Source organism: Schistocerca piceifrons, chromosome 8, assembly GCF_021461385.2.
Source record: "Schistocerca piceifrons isolate TAMUIC-IGC-003096 chromosome 8, iqSchPice1.1, whole genome shotgun sequence".
Taxonomy (NCBI): Eukaryota; Metazoa; Arthropoda; class Insecta; order Orthoptera; family Acrididae; genus Schistocerca; species Schistocerca piceifrons.
Window position 1 is genome coordinate 412,343,874 of NC_060145.1, and position 27,760 is coordinate 412,371,633.

A 27,760-nucleotide genomic window follows, 5' to 3' on the forward strand; every position below is an offset into this window, starting at 1 on the left:
GCAGCCAGTGACAGGTTCCGTCAGTCATCAGTCTGAGCACCAGTGTCTACCACAGTGAGGTGATAGCGATGATGGGTGAGTAACCCTTCATCTTTACCCCCAATTGTCCAATCAGCTTTTTGTCACAAACATTAAACCCAGCCCCTCTTATCTAATTGACTCAGGTTTGGATATCACTGCATTGCTCGTTAGAAGCTGTGATGTAAACCTGCTCACAGCAGGAAACCAAATTTCAATAATGACTTATTGAAAATGCCAAATAGATGTAGACCTTAATTTCCAAGAACGTTTACAATGGAGTTCCATAATTTTCAATGTGTCAGATGCAATACTGGTTGTGGATTTCTTGTTTCATTATGCAGCTGAAGTAGCTGCAGGTTCGTTGAGCATCAACCGGGGTACACAGTGCAGTGAAGGCAACCTTGGATGATGTTCTTGGCCTGCATTCGATGACAGACCGTGGGTGATGCCACACATAGCAAACTGTGAATCAGTGCCATGTGCACAGAAAGCTAAGCACAACACAGTCCATCACATCAGGACTACACCCAGTCAACTACGGTCGTAGAACCTGCATTTGTTAGCTCCTCATTGTTTCACCACAGCAAAGGCAGAATTCAAAGAACTACTGCATTCGGGAATCACCTGTGGATCCAGTAGCCCATGGTCATCAATACTTCATCTAATAAAGAAGAAAGATAGGACTTGGAGACCACTGGGCACTCAATACCCACACCATTCCTGATCATTATCCAATACCGTATATTAGGGATTTTATGCACACACTGGCAAGTGCGACCATTTTAAGTGTCATTGACTGCTGGAGGGCATATCATGGGATACTGGCCACCCCTGCTGATACACAGAAGACAGCTGTCATGACACCATGTAGGTTATTCAAATACCTCCATATACAGTTTGGTTTGAAAAATGCAGCACAAATTTAGCAATGGTTTCTCGATGAAGTACTCAGAAGTTTACTGTACTGCTTCACATACCTTGACAACATCCTCATCTTTTTGGTATCTGAGAAGTTGAATGAACTGCACCTAAAGACTGTATAAAAATGCACTGATGAATACGGCATTTTGGTCAATGAATCAAAAATGTTTACTTTGACAAATGCAGGTGCCATTCCTGGGCTACTCAGTGACAGCAGCTGATATCAGCCCACTGCAAGATAAACATGCTGTTATCGAAGAGATGGCACACCTCATTGATTATCACCAATTACACCAGTTTCTTGGAGCAGTTAATTTCTACAGACATCTGCCTAATGTGGTGGCCATCCAGGCACCATTAACATCAGCACTATCCACCAAGGACACAGTGAACAAACGACTTTTGCAGTAGACACCAGAGATGATGATGGCGTTTGATAACGTCAAGACATGCATACATCAGGCAACCATGTTGGCACACACGGTTCCTCAGATGTGACTGGCAATTGCTGTGGATGCTAGCTAGCAAGCCATTGGGGCAACTCTACACCAGTATGTTGAAGGCCACCTGGCAGCACCCGGGCTTCTTATAAGCTTATATCATCACAAATTAAATAGAATGCTTATGATAGGGAATTGTTGGAAATTTATGAAGCTGTAAGATACTTCTGGCCAAAAGTGAAAGCCAGATCATTTATGGTTTTCGCAGACCACAAGTCAATTACTTTTTCCTTCAATAGATACAAGGATGGCTGCTCACTGCAACAATTTAGACAACTTGAATTCATTGCACAGTTCACAAAAGGCCTGCAGCATATGAAAGGAGCTGAGAACATTGTGGCTAATTTCCTTAGAATTGATCTCTCAGACTGTTGACTACAAGGAGTTAGATTCTGTGCAAGAGACAGACCAACAACTCACTGAATTCCATTGCAAGAGCGCTTTAGGTTATGTCTGCAGCAAATATAGGCTGCTGGTGAACATTTCTGAGTTTTGTGGCATATATCACAGGGAAAATCAAGACTTTTTGTACCTGAGTAATTGCGAGAACAAATGCCAGCATCAAACTGATGACAGACAGAGTTGTGTGGCATAACATAAAGAAGAACTACTATAGTTGTGCAAAAATGTGCTTAGATTGTCAGAGTGCCAAAGTTTGATGACAAGTGCACAAAGCAGTAGGACATCATTAGACCTCTACTCCCATCAAAAGGATATTGTTATCTCCTCAATGCACTGGACCACTTCACCAGATGCACAGAGACAATTCCATTATTGGAAATTTCTGTGTAAATTGTGGCATGGGTGTTTCTTTCATCATTGACTGCATGTTTCAGCTGCCCTTTGTACATCAGCAGGGGCATCAACTCAAATCTACACTGTTCTCAGAAATGGCCAACCTCTGTGGTTTTCACCATCACCACACCACATATTATCACCCAACAAGCAATGGAATGATGGAATGCTGGCATAGTACATTACAAGCTGCACTAATGTGCCATGCACAGTCTTTGTTGTCAGCTTTGCCACTGGTTTTGTCAGGCCTTTGCACAGTATTAAAAGTCGAGTTAGCAGCATCCACTGTAGAACTCATTTCAGTGAACCTTTATGACTGCCCACAGAATTCTTTACTGATCAATGACAGACCAAATTGCCTGATGTACTGTAAACAGTGTATGAGGATATGGACAGACTTCACCCAATTGCTGTCTTGAGACATGGGGCAGTAACTATGTTCATAGACAAAGATCTATGGTCATGTGTACATGTGATGCTATGGACAGATGCTGTCAAGTCACCATTAGAGATGCCATATTCTGTGCCCTACAGAACACTCCCCTGGGACAAACATACCTTGCATATCGATCAAAATTGGAAGAGCTAAGTAGTATCATTGGAATGGGTCAAACCTACTCATATGTTACTGACTGAAGAGGACATACACGCTGAATGCAAAGTGTCACCTTCCACACTACTGGATATGGACGATGCTATCTTGGCACCACAAGAGAAAGTGTACCATCACTGCCAACACAAGAGGCTGGAAAAGTTCAAGCAATGCCTCCAGTACACATGAGAGCTGGACGTCAGGTGAAACATAAATACCCTTCATTCCCAGATCTCCACTCTGCTTGGGGGAAAGTGTTCTATGTGGGGTCACCGGAAGAACATCTGTGAGTGCACAATGAGGTGCAGCACTATTCTGTGGTGACAAGTGCAAGAACAGGCTTCTTTCCTATTTGATTTTTATTACTGTTCTTTGTACTGACTTAGATTTTTCACATGATTGGTGTTTGAGCTAAAAAACTTATTGCCTGACTACTTCATTGGATGTCTTTAGCAGACAGAGATAAGCTGTATTTGGCTAAGTGATTAACCAGTCTTCTGGGATCTGGTAGTTGCTCTTCAAGTGTCTTGCACCATTTTGTAATTTGGTTTAATGACAGTTTTGAAATGATGACAGCAAAACTGCAGTGATTACTTTGAGAGCTCTCCATATTTGTTGACACACACAATATTGGGATGTCAGCTTGTAAATAATGTTTCATACAGTTTATTCATGACAAGGTAGCATTTACATTGCATTATGACTAATTTGACAGTGGCTACATGTTGTTATCTTCATGAAGATGAATTAAGGGCAAACAAAAAGAAGTTTCTCAATGGTACCTACTGACTAAAATGTTACATGATGTTAATGAAATGAATGCAACTATGGATCAACTCAAAGAAATTTATAAAAATATTTACGCTTTGATACCATATTATTGTTCACAGTTTATCAGGTGCAACCTGACTGAGATATTGTCCTCCACAACTATTTATAGGAAAGCAATTGAATACAATTTGAAATTTGTTATTACGTTTTGCTTTACAAAATGGTTCAAATGGCTCTGAGCACTATGGGACTTAACTTCTGAGGTCATCAGTCCCCTAGAACTTAGAACTACTTAAACCTAACTAACCTAAGGACATCACACACATCCATGCCCGAGGCAGAATTCGAATCTCCGACTGTAGCGGTCGCGCGGTTCCAGACTGCAGTGCCTAGAACCGCTCAGCCACTCCGGCCGGCTTTTGCTTTACATGTGTGGGTACACATTAGCGGATACAGAATTACAGTGACCCAAGGAGTAATCTGTTTTAACTATGGTTTGGATGAATGGAGAATTGACAATGGACTATATTATGAACAATATGTATACTCCTACAGGGATTCACAATTTCCACCAAAAATGGGTAACATATGGAATTTGTTCCCCCCATAAACCATGGACCTTGCCGTTGGTGGGGAGGCTTGCATGCCTCAGTGATACAGATGGCCGTACCGTAGGTGCAACCACAACGGAGGGGTATCTGTTGAGAGGCGAGACAAACATGTGGTTCCTGAAGAGGGGCAGCAGCCTTTTCAGTAGTTGCAGGGGCAACAGTCTGGATGATTGACTGATCTGGCTTTGTAAAATTAACCAAAACGCCCTTGCCGTGCTGGTACTGCGAACGGCTGAAAGCAAGGGGAAACTACATCCATAATTTTTCCCGAGGACATGCAGCTTTACTGTTTGATTAAATGATGATGGCATCCTCTTGGGTAAAATATTCCGGAGGTAAAATAGCCCCCATTCGGATCTCCGGGCGGGGACTACTCAAGAGGACGTCGTTATCAGGAGAAAGAAAACTGGCGTTCTACGGATCGGAGCGTGGAATGTCAGATCCCTTAATTGGGCAGGTAGGTTAGAAAATTTAAAAAGGGAAATGTATAGGTTAAAGTTAGATATAGTGGGAATTAGTGAAGTTCGGTGGCAGGAGGAACAAGACTTTTGGTCAGGTGATTACAGGGTTATAAATACAAAATCAAATAGGGGTAATGCAGGAGTCAGTTTAATAATGAATAAAAAAATAGGAGTGCGGGTTAGCTACTACAAACAGCACAGTGAACGCATTATTGTGGCCAAGATAGACACAAAGCCCATGCCTACTACAGTAGTACAAGTTTATATGCCAACTAGCTCTGCAGATGATGAAGAAATTGATGAAATGTATGACGAGATAAAAGAAATTATTCAGGTAGTGAAGGGAGACGAAAATTTAATAGTCATGGGTGACTGGAATTCGTCAGTAGGAAAAGGGAAAGAAGGAAACATAGTAGGTGAATATGGATTGGGGGGAAGAAATGAAAGAAGAAGCCGCCTTGTAGAATTTTGCACAGAGCATAACTTAATCACAGCTAACACTTGGTTCAAGAATCATGAAAGAAGGTTGTATACCTGGAAGAATCCTGGAGATACTAAAAGGTATCAGATAGATTATTTAATGGTAAGACAGAGATTTAGGAACCAGGTTTTAAATTGTAAGACATTTCCAGGGGCAGATGTGGAATCTGACCACAATCTATTGGTTATGAACTGCAGACTGAAACTGAAGAAACTGCAAAAAGGTGGGAATTTAAGGAGATGGGACCTGGATAAACTGAAAGAACCAGAAGTTGTACAGAGTTTCAGGGAGAGCATAAGGGAGCAACTGACAGGAATGGGGGAAATAAATACAGTAGAAGAAGAATGAGTAGCTCTGAGGGATGAAGTAGTGAAGGCAGCAGAGGTTCAAGTAGGTAAAAAGACGAGGGCTAATAGAAATCCTTGGGTAACAGAAGGAATATTGAACTTAATTGATGAAAGGAGAAAATATAAAAATGCAGTAAATGAAGCAGGCAAAAAGGAATACAAACGTCTCAAAAATGAAATCGACAGGAAGTGCAAAATGGCAAAGCAGGCATGGCTAGAGGACAAATGTAGAGATGTAGAGGCTTATCTCACTAGGGGTAAGATAGATACTGCCTACAGGAAAATTAAAGAGACCTTTGGAGAAAACAGAACCACTTGTATGAATATCAAGAGCTCAGATGGCAACCCAGTTCTAAGCAAAGAAGGGATGGCAGAAAGGTGGAAGGAGTATATAGAGGGTTTATACAAGGGCAATGTACTTGAGGACAATATTATGGAAATGGAAGAGGATGTAGATGAAGATGAAATGGGAGATAAGATACTGCGTGAAGAGTTTGACAGAGCACTGAAAGACCTGAGTTGAAACAAGGCCCCGGGAGTAGACAACATTCCATTAGAACTACTGATGGCCTTGGGAGAGCCAGTCATGACAAAACCCTTCCATCTGGTGAGCAAGATGTATGAGACAGGCGAAATACAAACAGACTTCAAGAAGAATATAATAATTCCAATCCCAAAGAAAGCAGGTGTTGACAGATGCGAAAATTACCGAACTATCAGTTTAATAAGTCACAGCTGTAAAATACTAACACGAATTCTTTACAGACGAATGGAAAAACTGGTAGAAGTGGACCTCGGGGAAGATCAGTTTGGATTCCATAGAAATGTTGGAACACGTGAGGCAATACTAACCTTACGACTTATCTTAGAAGAAAGATTAAGAAAAGGCAAACCTACGTTTCTAGCATTTGTAGACTTAGAGAAAGCTTTTGACAACGTTAACTGGAATACTCTCTTTCAAATTCTGAAGGTGGCAGGGGTGAAATACAGGGAGGGAAAGGCTATTTACAATTTGTACAGAAACCAGATGGCAGTTATAAGAGTCGAGGGGCATGAAAGGGAAGCAGTGGTTAGGAAAGGAGTGAGACAGGTTTGTAGCCTCTCCCCGATGTTATTCAATCTGTATATTGAGCAAGCAGTAAAGGAAGCAAAAGAAATATTCAGAGTAGGTATTAAAATTCATGGAGAAGAAGTAAAAACTTTGAGGTTCGCCGATGACATTGTAATTCTGTCAGAGACAGCAAAGGACTTGGAAGAGCAGTTGAACGGAATGGACAGTGTCTTGAAAGGAGGATATAAGATGAACATGAACAAAAGCAAAACGAGGATAATGGAATGTAGTCAAATTAAATCGGGTGATGCTGAGGGGATTAGATTAGGAAATGAGACACTTAAAGTAGTAAAGGAGTTTTGTTATTTGGGGAGCAAAATAACTGATGATGGTTGAAGTAGAGAGGATATAAAATGTAGACTGGCAATGGCAAGGAAATCGTTTCTGAAGAAGAGAAATTTGTTAACATCGAGTATAGATTTAAGTGTCAGGAAGTCGTTTCTGAAAGTATTTGTATGGAGTGTACCCATGTATGGAAGTGAAACATGGACGATAACCAGTTTGGACAAGAAGAGAATAGAAGCTTTCGAAATGTGGTGTTACAGAAGAATGCTGAAGATAAGGTGGGTAGATCACGTAACTAATGAGGAGGTATTGAATAGGATTGGGGAGAAGAGAAGTTTGTGGCACAACTTGACTAGAAGAAGGGATCGGTTGGTAGGACATGTTTTGAGGCATCAAGGGATCACAAGTTTAGCATTGGAGGGCAGCGTGGAGGGTAAAAATCGTAGAGGGAGACCAAGAGATGAATACACTAAGCAGATTCAGAAGGATGTAGGTTGCAGTAGGTATTGGGAGATGAAGAAGCTTGCACAGGATAGAGTAGCATGGAGAGCTGCATCAAACCAGTCTCAGGACTGAAGACCACAACAAACAACAATGGAATTTTCTAGACTTAAGCAAACTAACACCATTTTCAAATGAAAGTGGGATTTATTTATTTACTTATTTATCTCTTGTTCTGGTGATCCATGTTGTGACACTATCACAGGATATGAAACGTGTCAATTTTACAAGCTTTTTACCAGAATTTATGGTAATACATAAAACAAAACAAAACCAGTAAACAGTAACTTAGGTCCCACTACAAAAAATACATTTTAGAGATACAATTTTTGCGATCAGAAAAATTAGGGCTACAATAGAATTTTGAAAATAATGACCAGTTAAAAATGGAATATTCTGTAAAATGAGACCTTTTATTATGGGTAGCTTTTGAAACACGGCAGTTTTTGTAAAATTAAAATGTATACTGGAAAGACTGAACCTAATAACTTTCATAAGTGTTGCTACAGTCAGAGCCACTGATTTTCTCATTCCACATTCTATCTACATGTGTTAGCACCAGTCTGTGAACTATGGAAATATTCTCATAAAAATTATTTTTAAATGGATTTGTTGAGCTATAAGCATCAGTATTCATGCAATTACTCTGTGAACAATAAAATATCACAAGCAGAAAATGAAACTTCTAATTGTTGGATTAATCAAAATATTTTATGCATTTGCATCAAGAAAAATAACAATTTTTATTGAGAAACAGGTCAGAAAATTATTACTATTCTTTGTATTGACTTAGATTTTTCAGATGATTCATGTTTGAGCTAAAAATGCTCTTGTGCCACTAGTTCATTGGCTCTCTTTAGCAGACCAGTGTCTGTTGGATTCTGATAGTTGCTCTTGTAGTGTTTGGCATCTTCCTGTAATTTGGTTTAATGACAGTCTTGAAATGATGACAGCAAAACTGCAGTGGTTACTTTGAGAGCTTTCCATATTTGGTGACACACATAATATTGGGATAATCAGCTTGTAAATAATGTGTGATACAGTTTATTCATGATAAGTTAGCGTTTACATTGCATTATGACTAATTTGACAGTGGTTGCATGTTGTTATCTTCATGAACACTGATACTGAAGAGATGAATGACTTTACTACAAAAACAAAGCATAAGATCCCTAGTTTTAATGACTCTTGAATTCACAACATAGATCAGACCATGCAGCAAAAGGAATGCAAGCTGAAAGGCTGGTTTAAATGAAAAGGGGTTAAACCATACAGAGGCAGCTGTGCAGTCTGTGATTGTACTAAGACATTCATGCAGAATAATGCCTGTAATCAATCTGCGTGGTTGACTGTTAACTGTGCAATATTGACCAAACATTTTGGACCATGTGCAAATTGGTCAATGTTTTACATAGACTGTATTGTTGTAGTATCTTCAAAATCAGGGAAAATGATGAATGAGGATAGTGTACTTTTTGATTTTCCACACTTCCCTTCTGCTCTGCAGGAACAAATTCTTGCTTCTTCTTTTGGTCAGGACATAACAGTTCTCAGTCATTAACTGCACCTTTGCAAAGAATTAGGGATACCTCAGATTCCTCCTAGTATGAAAAATGTACTCCAGTCATTAAATGGAGAATATTTCCATTAGTTGAAGGCATCTTAAAAAACAATAAATAAGAACAATTTTATTAATGAACGGATCACTGCAGTTTCCAGTATAGCATCACAATGACATTCTCAAGTTGAAATCAATAGTAAACTGCCAATTTTACTCTCCTTCAGTTTAAATCACTAGTAAACTGTCAGTTTTACCCTTATTAGTTTTTAAATCTGATCAGGTATGTATGGTTCTTCTTAAAATAAACACCAGTATTAGTGCAAATTAGCAGATAAAATTTAGCATGTGGATTTAACTGATGTTAACCACATTAGAGAAAAGGGCACACTTAGCAGGTTTTGGCATGAAAAGTCTGACCATTTCCTTGTGAGTGGAAGACAAATGCTTTTGCTTTGCTCATTAGACTGTGCATCAATGTCTTGAATTTAAAAATAAATTAAACCTCTTTACATTTTGTTCCTGAGCACTGCAGATGGTAATTGTACAGTGGATGGTTCTCTATAAGAACAGTAAGATATTTGCTTGCATCATGATACACTATCCTGAATCCTCTCATTCATACAGAAAAAACACAATACTAAATTTTATAAGTACTCACTACTGTCACATGACACACACACACACACACACACACACACACACACACACACACACACACACACACTACTTGATTACTAATTCAACATATTGTATAATGGTATAATGGTCTAACAAAAATGGCAACAGGTATATCTGCTCAGAACTTGTCAAAGAATAATGTATGATATCTGCAAACCTCCAATATTAATCAATGAAGGAGCTGTAGTTTAATTAGTTGAGAAAAGGAAACAAACATCCAGAAAGAAAAATGATACTTTCCACTCTTTCTCAATTGGCTCATTCAGTTTTCAATACACAAAATGGAAGCCCTCTGCTATTTAGTGGCTAGTGGGCATATGGCACAATGGTTAGTACACTGGATTTCCATTCAGGAAGATAACAGTTCTGATCCCATCTGGTCATCCAGATTTAGTTTTTCAGCAATGTCCCTAAATTGCTCCAGACAAATGTATGAATGGTTCCTTCAAAATATGTTTGATTCCCATCACTCTCCTTGCCTAATCTGAGGTTTGTCCTTTGTCTCTTGGTATTCCACCCTTCCTTCCTTGTCAAGTGGTGACAGCAAATATTTACTTCATCTTCTGCTGTACAAGTAGTAGGAGCGTAAAAGTATTCAAGATACCTATTATTCTCTACTCTCTCTCTCTCTCTCTCTCTCTCTCTCTCTCTCTCTCTCTCTCTCTCTCTCTCTCTCTCTCTCATCATCATCATCATCATCATCACATTGACTTATTAAATTGAATTCTTTTTTCTACAGTAGTGAGAGTAGAGTATGGCAATTTTGTTGACTATGTGTTGTAGTTGTTGACAAGTAGTATACTTATATTTCTGCAGGTATGATGTCATGATCAGAGTAATCTGTAGTGCAGTGGCTCTATGTAGGTATATGTTAGCAAATCTAGTATGTTTCAATCAATATAAGCTCTAGGATCTTCAGATGTCTGTTCACAAAGTGGTGGTGAGTCTGGGTATTTTAATAACTCCATAGTTAAATGAATCCAGTGTTTGTGCTTGTATAGGTACCTATGTCTTCCACCAACAAACCCAAGTTTTGATCATACTAAAAATGTGGTAATCTTCAACTTGGTATTATTAGTGCATATTTGAATATGTCATTTATTTTAAACTGTTTCCCATAAACTGTCTTACATTTGAGTTACTGATAAGCTCATCTGGGCTTAAAATGAAGCTGAGGAAAGTTAAATTTGTCCATGAAGTTGTTTCACTGTGTATCAAGAAGGAAATTGGAAAATGCACAGAATTATTAACAATGAAAATGCAGAGACATTTATTGATTTTTATAAATATGCAAAATGTTGTAAACATTTATTGATGACTAGGATAAAAAATGCTATAAAACATCTAGACAGTGATTGTCTAATATTACAGATGTTTATTAGAAATATGTGCATGAAAAAAGAACAGTGCACGAACATTTATGTACACAGATACTGCTTAAAGTCCAAAAGACATAAGAAGTGAGAGCAATACATGTAGCTGAGAATCATTGTTTCCTTTTTCCAGTAGCACACTCCACAAAACAGTTACAATTTATTTTGTACCTAGTTATGAACAAGAACAAGAAGGTGTGTGAGGCAGCCACTGACATCATTAATCACAGGACTGAAAGACATAGTAGCACATTTAAACAATGACAGAAGTTGTTATTTCAGAGGCAAATATAAAGGTTTCAAGATAAGCTGAGACATCACAAGAATATTTACCAATTCGAATGAGATGTGGTTACATATATAATGCATGCTTTGAGTTATGCAATGTAGTAAAATAATCAGTTTACACTAAAAGAAATAATGGTGACAAACAGAGAAATTTTTAAATATTTGCTTGGTTTATCTGCTGCAGATATGAGATAACACTTTAGAAATTGAAAGCACCTTTATTTTTTAAAAAAATGCCAGTTTGTGGCTACATTACAGAACATGTTGAAAATATATATATTTTAAAAGTTAATTTCCTCTTGCTTGAAATGCATTCACCACTGAAAACATTCAATTGTGCGTGTAGTTAAAAATAAATATAAACTGTTCTAAAGTGCAAAGATTAATTCCGTGCTTATTTAACAATCCTTAATGAGTCAAATTTTATAATAGCACATATTAATGGGAAAATTATGAGAAGAATTAACAAGAGGCTTACTGTTTCACATAAAACCAGATCTCTGTATCATTCTTTCCCTATTAACAAACCTGGAGAAAAGTCTCCTAAGATTAAATTTGTATCCATCATCTCTGTGTCTGTGAGATGAAAAGCATATTGTTATAGTCTCTCAGATACCAGTCACATATTTAGTGCTGTAGAATTGCACTGAAATTCAGACACATCTATCATTCAAAATAAAATTTCTACCTTGGTCCTTATGTTTTGAAAACACACCTTGTACCTTTTATGTGCAGTTTGACTCTTGTTATGCCTTCCAACAATATGGATAAATTGAAATGTGCGTAACAATTTCTAACTGCTTATAACTTCAGTATTAACAATAGAAATGGAAGATCAACACTGGAAATACCACTGACAAAGGCTTTTAGCAGCATGCAGTATACCTTTATTTCATTGCAGAGCCTTATAACTTTTGTATAATGTTCTTATATTCTGGTCCCCAATTAATACCACCAGTTTTATTTATTTTTTGCAAACATTAAAAAATTGTTCCATATAGCTTGTATGCTTCGATATTAATTTCAATTCCATGTTATTTTTACTTGTCATTAGAACAACAATGAGCACATAATATACCACTGATTATATTTCAGCAAGTTTGGATCCTTAGATAAATGTCTGTTCTTTATTGCTAACATAACACAAGCACCAGAGCTGCTCAACAGTTCCAGTTTCAAATACTGCAAACTACCATTTTTATATAACTTTATCACAGCAGTATAAAGTCTCTGTGGAGGTCCCATTAACAGTTTATGATTTTCATTCCTTCTTGCCATTAACAGCTGCATGATCTAAGACAAAAACTAAGAAATTCAATTATATTACATACTTTCCTTTGGATCAGTTTTAAAAATATAAAAAAACCACAGTAAGTGTCTACAAATATACCTTGAAGACCTGCTTATGGACAACCATTTTAGCTAAATTTTAGATTTAAATCAGTTAGTGATTTGGCACTGCTGATTTGTTTCATTGTCAACATAAATGTAAAGGTTGTAATTGGTGCTTTATTGTGGAAATGAGCATTTGTTGTACAGAAAAGTAAGGATGACAGAAAATATACATGAGATTTAAGACATCTGTTTTCTGCTCGAGTGTACAATTTCTACCCAGCAATAGCTTTAGCTGTGCTTCGCAATGTCAACTCGCCTTCACCTATAGTTGGTAAGAAAATTTCCAAGCACCCATGGGCTCAACTAAGAACTTTGTAGCTTGCATACTGTCTGCATATAGTAATTTTGAAATGTCAATGAACTCTTGTTACTTTTGATGGCAATTATTTTATTTGTGATTGTGATATCAGATTCATTACAGCAAGGCACTGCACACCCATTCTGACTGAAAAGGATTCAGATCAATTTTTAGCACATGGCAGAACATTTTGAAATCAACAAAAGATTTTTCTACAAGGATTGCTGTAGTTAAATTTCCATGAAGATAGATCACCTCCCCTTCTCCCAATACCAAAGAGGAACAAGTTACATCTTGAAGATGTCTCTTATAAGGGTGAATTTTGATGCACCATAAAAGTATGTAAATGTCCAAACGTCATAATTTGTGCTGAAAACATTCTGAGATATGGAATACCAAATAATAAACGCAATGGACAGGCAGTAATATAGGAGAAATTTGTGGTGAAAAAAGGAAATAAATTTGCATCTTTTTAGGGTATCAGTGCATGTATTAAGAACCAGCTCATTTTTAATGAAATGATCTATCTAATGTCAGTTCTAAGCCATGTCCTTTTCAAGAGCCTCCTTTTCAGCCACTGCAGCCCTTTACCTCTCTCTTTCTTGAGAGTTTTAACTTACATTAATTTCTTTCTCACAAGATGGAAGCAGCCCATTTCACACAGTTTACAGTTCTCCTATGGTTCTGCAACTTGTTGGGAAAATGATCTAGACTACACACTCTTTCTGTGAAGCAAATATCAACAGCAAAAAGCTATATAGTCAAAATACATTTCACTCTTAAGTTGCAGCTTAGAAAACATCTGTCTATTGCATGGTACATACTTCACCGCATCAGAATCTAAATATATGACAAAAGTGGTTCATAATGCAATCTGGTTCTGATCACCTATCAGTATTGTACTGAATGAAATACATCATCTGGCAGCTGACATTATAGTTCCATCAACTATATGTATTGTAAGTTTTGTTGCAAATTAGACAATTGTATAAAATACTTGATGGGTATCACAAGTGCAGAAAAATAATTTTATTAGTACAGATATCAATTAACATGTCAAAAAAGACAATTCCTTGTTGAAAACACCATGGGGTTACCAGGATTAAATGTGCCACACCATTGTGAGGTCTTCCTCACAGCCAAGACTTGGCTAGTCAGCAGCTGCAAGGAGAATGGTCAGAAAGGGCCAGGCAGCTGGCATCAGCTGCCTCAGCCCAGACCTCACCTCTTCTGCTCATCATGTGTACTCTGGGGCACTGAAGGGGGAGTGGTCTCTGGCGGTACCACTGACTCTTTAAGTGAAGGCAGAAGAGGAGCTTCCTGACAAACAAGTTTCCTGCAGAAAGAACATCAATCTATAAGCATTACACTGAAGTAACTTCACAAAAATTATTATTGTTAATGGAATACAGTTTCACAAGACTCCCATTCCAGGGAAATTTTCATTATTATGAAAGGCACCAGTGAAGTTCTCACTCAAAATGTAAAAGAAAGGTATTATTTTGGTATGAATTGTTTAATTTTTCTCAAAAAAATTATACACTTTTACATTTGATATTAACTATGTAAACATTTTTTCTGCTCTAATGTCGGTACCTCATATTTTAGTGGTTTTTGAAGGGTTTGGCAGTTTCTTGACATGATGAAAATCACTGTTTATACACATTGTTTGAAATTATGGAATGAATAGAAATTTTTATATGAAAAATTAAGTGAATGAAGGCAATCAGGCATTAATTTGATGTTTTTCTCTGCCATAGAGCCAATTGTTTGATGTGAATTTTCGTGATGTAGAATTATGCACCATTTTTAGTGGTTTTTCCTTATTTCGCAACTGACTTGTGGCAAGCAAATAGTTGTCTCCATTCACCACTAACTGTGCTTCATTATTCTAAAACAGTGGTCATGATATGTCCAGCGTAATCTAAAACATAAGTTGTATCTTTCTTGGATATGCTTCATAAATGAATCACATTTGTTGGTTTCAGTTCATCTTGCAACATCCAAACAGTGGCAATGGCTAAGTTTCTAGCTTGTGTCAATGTATCCAAGTTTTGTCTCCTCTTACAAGTTATACAAGGATTATGTATTTCATTTCACCAGTTGACAAGAGACTGTTTTTGCACAGCAGCTAAAACTTCATGAACTGCTGTAGTGTATGTTTCAGAGAGGCCAAGAAATTCCTTAACATGAAATTTGTAGAAGTTTTCTTCCATGTCAAAATAAATAAAAGAGTGAACTAATGCACACAGGGGGAGAGGTGGGGGGTTATAAAAAGCCACGTAACCTGTTTATGAATACATAACTTCAGGTAAAATCAACATTTGGTGTTTACATGTGCTGTGCTATAAAAATTGCACAAATTTTTATTAATATCTGATTGGCACTCCATGGTATAACACGTCCCATTTCTGTTGATGGCAGTGAGCAGGTCTGTGTACAGATATATCTAACTACTGATATCTACCAAAAAGAAAACCAAAACTAACCTTTCAGCTGCAACATCATAAGAGCCTGGTGCAGAATGTGACCGTCCTGACCTCTGGAATTTGTCTGATTTGTCTGAACCAGCAGCTCCCACAGAAGCACCTCCTCTCCGAAGACCTCCACGACCAAATGGATTCTGTAAGTTAACAACAAGGCTTTTAAGGCTTCTGACATGTAAGTAAGAACAATTTACTTGCTAAACTATTATATTTGTAAGATTTTACTTGCTAAGCTGTTATATTTGTAGGTTTCAGCTTTCTGTCACTATAAAATTTATTGAACATGACTGAGATTAATGTTAGTAGAGAAGCATAAATTTCAGTTTATTTTGAGAATGAGAAATAACATATGCAACACATCTGAAAATTTGTGAAACCACCTCAGAGACTGATTATAAAATGGCACTCATAAAGCTGATCTTTTCATAAAGTTACATACATCATATATCCACCATGATTCCCCCAGTCAATGCTGTTAGTGAATCATTACGAAGGTATTCAGGTGTAGTTTGTGAGTTGGAATCCATCCTACAAAAAACCATTAGCTTCTCTTAAAAAAAATGTAATACTGTCCTCGATTCCAGAGGATGGTTTGAATGTTGCAGTGCTTTACTAGGCATGGTGTTACTGGAGAAAGTACACTTAGTTCTTTTCCCTGTCCTAAGGCCTGACTTACCCAGCCAGTTATAGTTGGACCTAGAATTTAATATGGTCTCTAAATCATGGTGCAACTTGGCGTTTTTCATATTAATGAGCCATAGATGAAAGAAGCAACAAGCTACAATAGATAATTTACACTCAAATGGAGTCAGAAGAAGACTTTCAGATTTGTAGTTGGACACTTAGTTTTATGTGTATCAGCTACTGCCAAGATCATATTCCTTGAACTGATGAAAACAGGAATTCTAAATTATAGTTTTATGGGGTATCATCACTTCAAATAAGTGGAAATGTCAGATGTCATGCATCTGTTCAATATTTAACATAAATCCAACTTACATTGAGAAGCTAAAAAGTAAAACTTGTATTGACATTGGACTAAGTGCAATTTGCTTAAATAACAATGAAATATTTATTGGATGCTTAAGAAGGCAGACATATTTTTAGAGTCCACATAAGTTATGATTTTCAACGTTGGCACTTTTGACGTAACTTTAAAGTTTCAAAGATGTATGTGGAGCAAATAACCTCAATACATCACAAAGACTATTGAAACTAATGGCCAGTTTTTTTTTTATAGCAATTAAATGCATTGTGTGATCTCCTGCAAAGATGAGTCTGTGAGCCTGAAGTTTCTAACTATGCAGTTTGGCTTACAATGAATATCAAGTACTAAATTAAGTATTTTGTGTTTGCTCATTTTCTTGAACAGAGACAGAAGCTGTAGTGCTGAACTCACATCAGACTTGATAGTACATGCTAATGACAGTCAATCATTCAAGCATGTGGTAACAACTTCTACACAGATTACATCTCAGATTTTCATATTTGAAAATATTATTTAATGGTTTAACTACTATGGATGTGTTAACGCACATGCCTTTGTACTTGTCCCTGTGTGCTCTGAATGTGCCACCAGTCTTTCTACCTGTGTAGACTTGTTCAGAGTACCAGGCAGAAGGACTGGTGGTGCGTATAAATATGTTCAGAGCACACAGGGACAGGTACAAAGGCACATGCATTAACACATCCAGAGCAGTTAAGGGGTTAACTATCAAGTGCTGCTCACCCTCTCCAACAAAAGATTTTTGCGAGTTCAATTTGAGCTATATACATAGCTTAGCAGCATTTTCTTTGGAAAACTCATTCTGTCATTCACTAATGTTGGTGTGATGGACAGTGGCTCATACAACATTTCTATAGCCTTTTCTGTTATTCAGACTCAATAAGGAAGCCATAAAAGAATGGAAAGCATACTTGCCTGGAAGGAGTGCTTCTTGAGCATAGTCTTGACAAGGATGAGTGTGTCAAGCCTGGGGATGGACTGCACGACACGCAGTACATCCTCCTCGGTGACCTCGACCAGCTGACAGTTCTCCTCCTCAGTTGGAAGGGGGCTCTTCCCATGTGCTGTCACCCAGGGGTGCTCCTGTTACATCAAGGCTACAAGTTAAAATCAGGTCATAAACATAAAGTACAGGAGGCTTACCATATTTCTTGTGATCCTGCTGGCCATATGAATAAATTTGTCAACATAATTATGCATACATCTGATAGGGTTGCATGGAAGGACACATCATCTGGTACCAAGTCATTTGGCAGAACTTGCCACAACCAGCTGAAGTTAACTGCAAGCTCTCTTGTGTACCTATTAATGATGAACCTGTGATGTCCAGTTTGCTCCTGGACTGTTATTTGGACTTTTTTTTACCTAGTGTCAGTGTCTGGCTAGCACACACTTGCTACCTGCCTAATGCAGAACTGCTTCCACTTACTGTGCAATCAAAAGCTGTGTTTTCAGAGAACAAACTGAAGATATATGGGTGAACAGAGAGTGTGGCTCATATGTGAGTGCTCATCAATTGAACCTACCATCGGTGTTCTCCTGCACTAATTTGTGAGTTATTCAACACACTTCCATAGTACTGTGTTAGATGAGAGGTCTCCACTTCCATAAGTTTCATGTTCATTATTTCCCTTATAGTCAGGAGTTATTACTTTCTGTGATTTATTTGTACATAATTTGTGCTCAATCAAATCTCTGTTGTGGAAGAAGAACACTTACAACAGTGACAATAAGGACTTTTCTGGAACTGCATTCCACCCTGTGCTGGACTAGCACTTGTCAGGCTACTTTGCTGAGACTTCCAACAAGGAATGACAAGGGGTTTCAAGCTCTGGAAACAACAGCTAAAGTTGCAGCACAAGCTTGTACAGAAGCTGACAGATCCAGCATGTTTACAGTTTCTTTCAGCAATTCCAGCTTTCCAAAAATTCACTAAAGCTCAACTGCACTAGACATGTCTCAAAACCATTTAGCATTTTATATTGAGGAACATGACAGAAAGTGCTCTATTGTGCCAATGCAGTGTTTTGGAATTACACTGTTTAGTTTTCTCAAACTGAAGGTTTGTTTCAATCCTAGCCTCTCTCAAAACTTAATTTTTCTCTTCTCCCTACCTTAAAACAAGATGCTGCTCTGACAGATGTAACTAATGGATTTCACCACTCATGACAGTTTGTTAGAATGTGCTGGTGTTTATTATGGTGTGGATAAACAATGATTATGTAATTCATTATACTTACACTCACACATCATTTAAACAGATGACAAATGAACTACAACAAAGAAGGTCTAGCAACTTGTATATAGTTACATCAGAGATGAAATAAGCTGCCAGATTACCAATGTAGCAACGCTACTACATAACCTGGTGACAATTTCAACTTGTCAATAAGTTACATTCCTTGTTCCCTAGCAAGTAGTTTAACTAATATCTTAGCAGGTGTTCCCTTTCAGTGCAAGTGCTTAACAACAGGCCCATTTGTTTTGACACATTCAGTAATAAAATGTGCTTCAGCATGAACACATTTTGATCTAGAATACACCACAAGACTTTGTAAGCAGGGTAACAGAACTCTAGTTATGAAAAAAAAAATTATTTTCTCCAATGGATGAGGACTCCCCTATTGTAACAACGTAGTAGTTAAAGCATTTGCAAAATTTGAGTCAATAAAATCGGTAACATGCCAATCTTTAAAATCTTCTTTGTTGAACACAATGCCTAATTCATAGTACATTTGAGGTAATAAAGGACTCCTTTTGCTTCCCTCCAATGCATACTAATAAACAAATGTAGATTTAAGGAATGGACAGTCCAGGTCAGAATATTAACAATTGTGAAAAGGATAGATTGCTACTCAGCACAAAGATATGCTGAGTTGCAGACCAGCCCAAAAAATCGATTGTCAGACACTGAGCTCTTGGCCAAAACCATCTTCAGAAAAGAAAGAACAACATTGACACATGTAGGCATGACTCATGCACACACAACCACTATTTCTGGTCACTCTGGTCAGACTGCTCTGACCCTGAATCCGACATAAGCAGTTGTTCCAAATCCAAATTAACTCTCCTGACAGAAGAGTTGAAATGAGGTTGGTCATGGCATCTTAATAAGATTGGTCATGGCATCTTAAAAAGATACAAACTCAACACTGGTACGTCTTGCTGCTGATGCTGTCTTTAGGAGGCCATGCTTTACAATGAACCCAGGATCTGTGTCAGTATTATTGTCTGGCCTACCCATCACAATCAGGATATCAGGATGTATTCCTTCATGAAGTCTTTACTAAGTGAATGTAAATCTACTGTCTCCTGAGCTGTTAGCACCTCATTATGTAAAACATTGAGGTTTTAAACCTTTCTCAATAAAAGATAAGGATAGCCCTTCACATCCATGAGAACTTCATCCTTATAGATTATTACCCTACAATAAATTGATCCTTCCTTGGACACAGTGATACTTGCCTAACTATTTTTAATTACTTATGTATTTATTTATTTAGCTTTGATGACACTGATTTTGGGTAAATATCCTCAAAGGTGAATGAAGCACTTGTATTTGTAAACCATAAGGTTTTGTTGAGTAAGCTGCAGTAAAATAAAGCAGTTTCATAGTTGTTGTAGATATTAATCACATATTATTGTGAAATTACTGTAAGCAACATCAATTGCAACAAATCTATTACTGATATCATAGTTGGTAAAACTTGATTAGCTTCACTTCAAACACTTTTTAACACTCTCACATTCCTTTTCTTGGCCTGTATTTACAGAAGATTCAATACCAATTTGTTTTCTTAAGTCTATCAACTCTTTCCCACATATACCTGATAGGGAAGTATTGTGAGATCTAATTTGTTTGCAGAAAACAAGTGACTGTATGTAGCCATTTTGGACATAGTAGGCAGATGTAATGACATACACATATGGTAAGATTGCATAACAAGTTTCTCATTCAGAAATTGTATTTAAATGTTGTTAATTTGTGAGAAAAAGGAGAAATGTGTAGACGCATGGATCAAAATTTGACAACAAAGTTACTGTGACCAGTCAAGACTGGTTCATCATTCCACAATACTGCTCTTCGCACTGGTCAGGATCCTGCTACTGAATAAGGTACTGGAGAGTCACAGAGATGAACGACGATTTAGGAAAGGTCCTCAGAACAATGGAAACAATTTTCTATAATTGATACAGTATGAGAATAAAGATTTGTGAAGCAAGATAACAAGAGATGATAGAAGCTAAAAAGAAATTGTGAGTAGAACACAGCAGATGATTTATCATTTCATTTTAGAAAGATTTTACTCAGTAGTTGGAGCACTGGTCTGGAAATAAGGAAACAGACCATGAAAGCATTTCAAGTGTGGTTTTCTAAGTGTGCGTGATATGGACAATAGGGAAAGAAAAGAGGAAATGACTAGAAGCCCTGGATGTTTGGTGCTACCGAAGGATGATGAGGATGTCATAAATGTATTAAATTATGAGTGATTTGAAATATTCTATGTATCTGGAAACAAAGAGGAAGGCAGACAGAAGAGCAGAATGGTGTATTGCTGCAAATGAAACTTAGGGTTTTATACTAAATAAAAAGAATATGAAGAAGTGCTCACGATAATGTGATGACATTTGGATCAACAAGGACTGTCAGCATGGTGAGTAATGCAGTGATTTCCTTTGACACCGAAGCAAAGGGAGTTGCACTGACAGTATGTAGAATCCTTGACTGGTCTGTTTGGTCTCCTGATTTATCGCTCATACTGCATGTCTGGGATATGACATTGGGAAGATAAACTTTCATACCAGTTTCTGGCCAACGATATTCACCAACAGACGCGCCACATGTTTAAGGCATGACAAGCAATGCAAGATGCCAGACTCAATGACAACATTGGACACAGGAGTAGTAACACACTATCTTCTCATATGAGTCCTGGTTCTACCATTCTCTGTGACAGGTAGAACAGCCACCAGAATTTATTTCTGTTGCACTTGTTTTGTGTTCTTATCAAATGTGGTAGGGCATATAAAGGATGTGAAGAGCATAAGATGTTGAGTGATCAGTATGATGGACATGGAGATGCCACATATTTGTCTGAGACATCTTTACCAGCACCTGACAGAGTTTGACAAAGGTCTCATTGTGGGTTTACATTTGGCCAACTGGTCAAATCGTGCAGTACCCAGATTTATGGGTCATTCAGATGTGACAATGGCTTGATATTGGACTGCAAGGGAATGTGAGGGCAGGCATACTTAGTGTCAATGTTCCAGTGAATCATGTTTAACCAAAAAGGGGAAATCACCATACTGTGCAGTGACCGAGCACACAATAACACATTCACATGTACACCAGCCATCTGAGAACATGTAATGGACTCTTTGCAACATTCTGTGTCATCATTAACCGTTGGTTAGAATCTAGCAACAGCTCGAATAGAAATTACCACCCCATGCATAGGACGCCATTAACACCATTACACAAAATGGCTATGTTTGTAGTTGTGCTGAAGCCAGGAAGAATGGACCACTGATGAATGGCAGCATGTTTTATTGTGAATCAGCACTACTCTGGTTGATCATCATTGATGAACAGGATTGTGACATGGAGAGGGGTCCCAATTCTCTCAATGTTCTGGAAAGGCACAGCAGTGTTGCTCCCAGCATCACGGTGTGGGGAGCCATGAGCTATAACTTCTGGTCACAGCTACTAGTGACAGGGGAATTCTAATGGCACAGAGGCATGCCACAGACAAACTGCATCCCCTTACGTTACTTCTCATGCAATAGTATTGTGGTGACATGTTTCAACATGACAATACTTGTTCATACATGGCACATGTGTCTATGAACTGTTTGCCTGATGCTGAGATACTCCCATTACTAACAAGTAATCCAGAGCTGTTCCTAACAGAACATGTGCATGACCAGCAAGACATCAACACTATCACACTGCCAGTTTCCACGATATAACAGACCAGTTACAACATTTACTGGCCAGTTTTCCTCAGGAGAGTATACAATGGCTTCATGACACCATTCCCAACTGAATCAGAGCATGAATTCACACCAGGGGAAGCAACATTATGAAAATTGGACTGGTACAGCCATGGTCTTTGTAACTTTGACTCAATTTTGTAATCACTAAATACAATTACATATTGTCTCAACCTATGAAGTTTCATTTCATTTCTTTCTCATCCTCTGGGCACTTCACCTTTTTTGTCAAGCAATGTATACAATTAGTATTTTGTCCCTTTTCAGCAACTGTAGTAATGTTTGAAATTTTCCCGGCGTACTGATGGTTCCATAAAAACTCTGTAGTAATATTTTTTGAAATAATCAGTGACTAGTCACATAAAAGAAATTTCATTTCCTTAACCAGTTACAGAAATCTATACAGAAAAATATACCTCAAATATAAATAGGTCTGATAAGAATATTAAAATTTAAGAATGAAAAGTAAAATAAAAAAAGATAAAAAATTGTAAATACTTGTACCTTTTGCATTATTTACGAAAGTCAAAAATAAGATGTATGAAGCACATTGTTGTGGTCTTAAGAAAATACAATAACAATATGTAATACAATATAGGAACCATTAATACATAAAGAGCTCGCAAATGCTCACACATGATTCATAGTGCCTGTACAAAAGTAATGTACAAGGAAACAAAACAACACATGTAGACATCATTCCAGAACTGTAGCTAATGAGCTAAAGACATGCATTTGTCTCATGTTGGGGGAAAAGTACGAAACACCAATGCAACGAAATATTCACACAACTATGATTAGATTAGATTAGATTAGATTTTTGTTCCATAGATCCATGATGAGGAGATGCTCATGGATGTGGAACATGCCAACCTTTCTTTTTATTTTTTAAAAGCTGAAATAACAATACTAATAGTATGAGTACATGCAATACATCATTTGTTTCTATTAAAATATTCGTCAATGGAGTAGAAGGAGTTGGCCACTAGTAAGTCCTTCAGGCTCCTTTTAAACTGATCTTTATTTGTAACTAAATTTTTTATGTTTGCTGGCAAATTATTGAAGATGAGTGTTCCTGAGTAGTGGACTCCTATTTGAACTAAGATAAGTGCTTTTAAGTCCTTGTGCAGATCATTTTTGTTCCTGGTATTGTATGTATGAACTGAGCTGTTTGTTGGAAAAGAGATATATTATTTAGGACAAATTTCATTAAGGAGTAAATATACTGAGAGGCAGTAGTTAGTATACCCAGTTCTTTGAAGAGGTTTCTACAGGACGTCCGTGAATTTACTCCACAAATAAAACGTGTTACACGCTTTTGGACTCTGAAAACTTTTGTTTGACTTGAAGAGTTACCCCAAAATATTATACCATATGACACTATGGAATGAAAGTAGGCAAAGTATGCAAGCTTTTTCATTTTTATGTCGCCTATGTCTGCTGACACTCGAATTGCAAATACAGATTTGTTAAGGCGTTGCTACAGTTCTGTGGTGTGCTCCTCCCAACTGAATTGTCGTGAGGCATAAACGAAAATGTAAGTGCATGTTGGTTGGTTGGTTGTTTTGGGGAAGGAGACCAGACAGCGTGGTCATCGGTCTCATCGAATTAGGGAAGGAAGTCGGCCGTGCCCTTTCAGAGGAACCATCCCGGCATTTGCCTGGAGTGATTTAGGGAAATCACGGAAAACCTAAATCAGGATGGCCGGACGCGGGATTGAACCGTCGTCCTCCCGAATGCGAGTCCAGTGTCTAACCACTGCGCCACCCCGCTCGGTGTAAGTGCATGTAAGCAGCGTTGTAAGTAACAAGCTGCATAAAAACTTAAGGGTAAATAAAATAACACCAAAGACAAGTGGCGCTGCAGAAAGGAAATTTGGGAATTAATATCCAAACAACTGCAGTGAGGTTAGTAGCTTGTTTGCAGGTTCGAATCCTGCCTCGGGCATGGGTGTGTGTGATGTCCTTAGGTTAGTTAGGTTTAAGTAGTTCTAAGTTCTAGGGGACTTATGACCTAAGATGTTGAGTCCCATAGTGCTCAGAGCCATTTGAACCATTTGTTTGCAGGGAACCTGTCAGCAAAAGTGAATAAATGTTATAAAAGAGAGAGAGGGGGGGGGGGGGAGAGGGAAGGAGGGAGAGAGGACGAGAGGTATGGGAGCGTTGGGCACAGTCCTCACCTTGATCTGTGGCAGGGTGATGCGCTGCTCGGGGTCCTTGTGCAGCATGCGGCGGATGAGGTCGGCCAGGTCGTGGCTTATGGCCGGCCTGGGCGGTAGGCGGACGGGCTCCGTCTGGATCTTGCGGTAGAGCGCCACCACGTTGTCGTCCCGCCAAGGCACGTCGCCGAACACAAACGCGTACAGCGTCACACCCATCGACCAGATGTCCACCGCCTGCAACATCACCACCGCCAACACTGTAAACTGTGGCAAAGCTCGACGGCACCATCTCACCCAGATCCAGACCCTACACATACGCACCGATTTCTTGACCGGTCTACGTTTCCTAATCCAGTGGTCAGACCTGGGAGTCTTTCTGAAAGTAAAGGGTGTCCCATGAAGAATGCAACTATTGAAACGCCCGCCATTTCTGTTCTAGTACGTTGGCAACACTGAATATTGTACGAGTTCCATCTCTGCTGTTAGTAATGGCGCGTTCCACGGCGGATCAATAAATTTCCATGGTGAAAACTTATTAAAAAGATAGAGAATGTTGTGCAAAGACTGTTTCCAAACTCTGGAGAATGTTTGATCAATGCAGTGCAGCGAATAAGTCAGCTGTGATGAGACGTTGGTAAATCTGAGAAAATCGGTTCAGTTGTAGGCATTAAACCACCGCGACGTCGTCGTGTTGGACATCCTACAGTAAACCTCTCCATCGTCTGTGAGACTGTTGCTGTAACTCAGGTGAAATCCAAGGACACTCATACCCATGGCCAAGGGGGGAGGAGGGGGGCCGTCCGCTGTGGCCAAGCGGTTCTAGGCGCTTCAGTCCGGAACCAAGCAGCTGCTAGGCCGCAGGTTCGAATCTTGACTCGGGCATGGATGTGTGTGAATGTCCTTAGGTTAGTTAGGTTTAAATAGTTCTAAGTCTAGGGGACTGATGACCTCAGATGTCAAGTTCCATAGTGCTTTGAACCATGTGGTGGGCGCTGTCCTCCTCTCCCATCCCAGCCGGCCAGTGTGGCCGAGCGGTTCTAGGCGCTACAGTCTAGAACCGCGCGACCGCTACGGTCGCAGGTTCCAATCCTGCCTGGGGCATGGATGTGTGTGATGTCCTTAGGTTAGTTAGGTTTAAGTAGTTCTAAGTTCTAGGGGACTGATGACCTCAGAAGTTAAGTCCCATAATGCTCAGAGCCATTTGAACCATTTTTCTCCCATCCCACTAGCTCTCACGAAACGAAAATATACTGTATTCAGGTGTTTTTCTTTCAAGAAAACGATTTAAAAGTCAGTATTACTCAGGCATGCAACGCAAAATCGGGCATATAAAATGCGGATGCGTGGACTCTGGGGCAGCAAAAACACTATGAACGAAACACAGAATAGTGAGTAGTAAAATAAAGTACTCAACTTTGGTTCAAAAATGGTTCAAATGGCTCTGAGTACTATGGGACTTAACTTCTGAGGTCATCAGTCCCCTAGAACTTAGAACTACTTAAACCTAACTAACCTAAGGACATCACACACATCAATGCCAGAAGCAGGATTCGAACCTGCGACCGTAGCAGTCGCGCGATTCCAGACTGTAGCGCCTAGAACCGCTCGGCCACTACGGCCGGCTCAACTTTGGTAACGCTAGTTACAACAGTTGTAGAATGCAGGGTCAGCCTACCTGTTCCAGCGTCAACTACAGTTCAATGACAAAAACTTACACTACTGGCCATTAAAATTGCTACACAAAGAAGAAATGCAAATGATAACCGGGTATTCATTGGACAAATATATTATACTAGAACTGACATGTTATTACATTTTCGCACAATTTGGATGCATAGATCCTGAGAAATCAGTACCCAGAACAACCACCTCTGGTCGTAATAACGGCATTGACACGCCAGGGCATTGTGTCAAACAGAGCTTGGATGGCGTGTACAGGTACAGCTGCCCATGCAGCTTCAACACGATAGCACAATTCATCAAGAGTAGTGACTGGCGTATTGTGACGAACAGGTTGTTCGGCCACCATTGACCAGACGTTTTCAATTGGTAAGAGATCTGGAGAATGTGCTGATCAGGGCAGAAGTCGAACATTTTCTGTATCCAGAAAGGCCCGTACAGGACCTGCAACATGCGGTCGTGCACCATCGTGCTGAAATGTAGGGTTTCGCAGGGATCGAATGCAGGGTAGAGCTACGGGTCGTAACACATCTGAAATGTAACGTCCAATGTTGAAAGTGCCGTCAATGCGAACAAGGGGTGACCGAGACGTGTAACCAGTGGCACCCCATACCATCACGCCGGGTGATACGCCAGTATGGCGATGACGAATACACGCTTCAATGTGCGTTCACCGATATGTCACCAAATACGGATGCGACCATAATGATGCTGTAAACAGAACTTGGATTCATCCGAAAAAATGACGTTTTTCCATTCGTGCACCCAGGTTCGTCGTAGAGTACACCATCGCAGTTGCTCCTGCCTGTGATGCAGCGTCATGGGTAACCACAGCCGTGGTCTCCAAGCTGATAGTCCATGCTGCTGCAAACTTCGTGTAGATGGTTGTTGTCTTGCAAACGTCCCCATCTGTTGACTCAGGGATCGAGACGTGGCTGCACGATCCGTTACAGCCATGCGGATAACATGCCTGTCACCTCGACTGTTAATGATACGAGGCCGTTGGGATCCAGCACGGCGTTCCGTATTCGCCTCCTGAACCCACCCATTCCATATTCTACTAACACTCAATGGATCTCGACCAACGCGAGCAGAAATGTCGCGATACGATAAACCGCAAGCGCGATAGGGTACAATCCGACCTTTATCAAAGTCGGAAACGTGATGGTACGCATTTCTCCTCCTTACACGAGGCCTCACAACAACGTTTCACCAGGCAACGCCGGTCAAGTGCTGTTTGTGTATGAGAAATCGGTTGGAAACTTTCCTCATGTCATCACGTCGTAGATGTCGCCACCGGCGCCAACCTTGTGTGAATGCCCTGAAAAGCTAATCATTTACATATCAATGCATCTTCTTCCTGTCGGTTAAAGTTCGCGTCTGTAGCACGTCATCTTCGTGGTGTAGCAATTTTAATGGCCAGTAGTGTAATAATGGTTT

The 27,760-nt window shown here is 39.1% G+C and overlaps 1 protein-coding gene across 2 annotated transcripts in view; it reads right to left on the bottom strand.

Annotated features, from left to right (window-relative positions):
- Positions 1-10,878: 10,878 nt before the first annotated feature.
- LOC124711298 (calcium/calmodulin-dependent protein kinase kinase 1) overlaps positions 10,879-27,760 on the bottom strand; it is a 1,501,168-nt gene continuing 1,484,286 nt past the window's right edge. For both annotated transcript variants that reach the window (XM_047241302.1, XM_047241303.1), the window contains 4 exons: positions 24,659-24,874; positions 17,398-17,565; positions 15,480-15,613; positions 10,879-14,326 (listed from right to left, as the gene is read on the bottom strand). In XM_047241302.1, the coding sequence (XP_047097258.1) occupies positions 14,212-14,326; positions 15,480-15,613; positions 17,398-17,565; positions 24,659-24,874 (633 nt within the window). In that variant the 3' untranslated portion in view covers positions 10,879-14,211. The remainder of the gene's footprint in view (positions 14,327-15,479; positions 15,614-17,397; positions 17,566-24,658; positions 24,875-27,760) is intronic.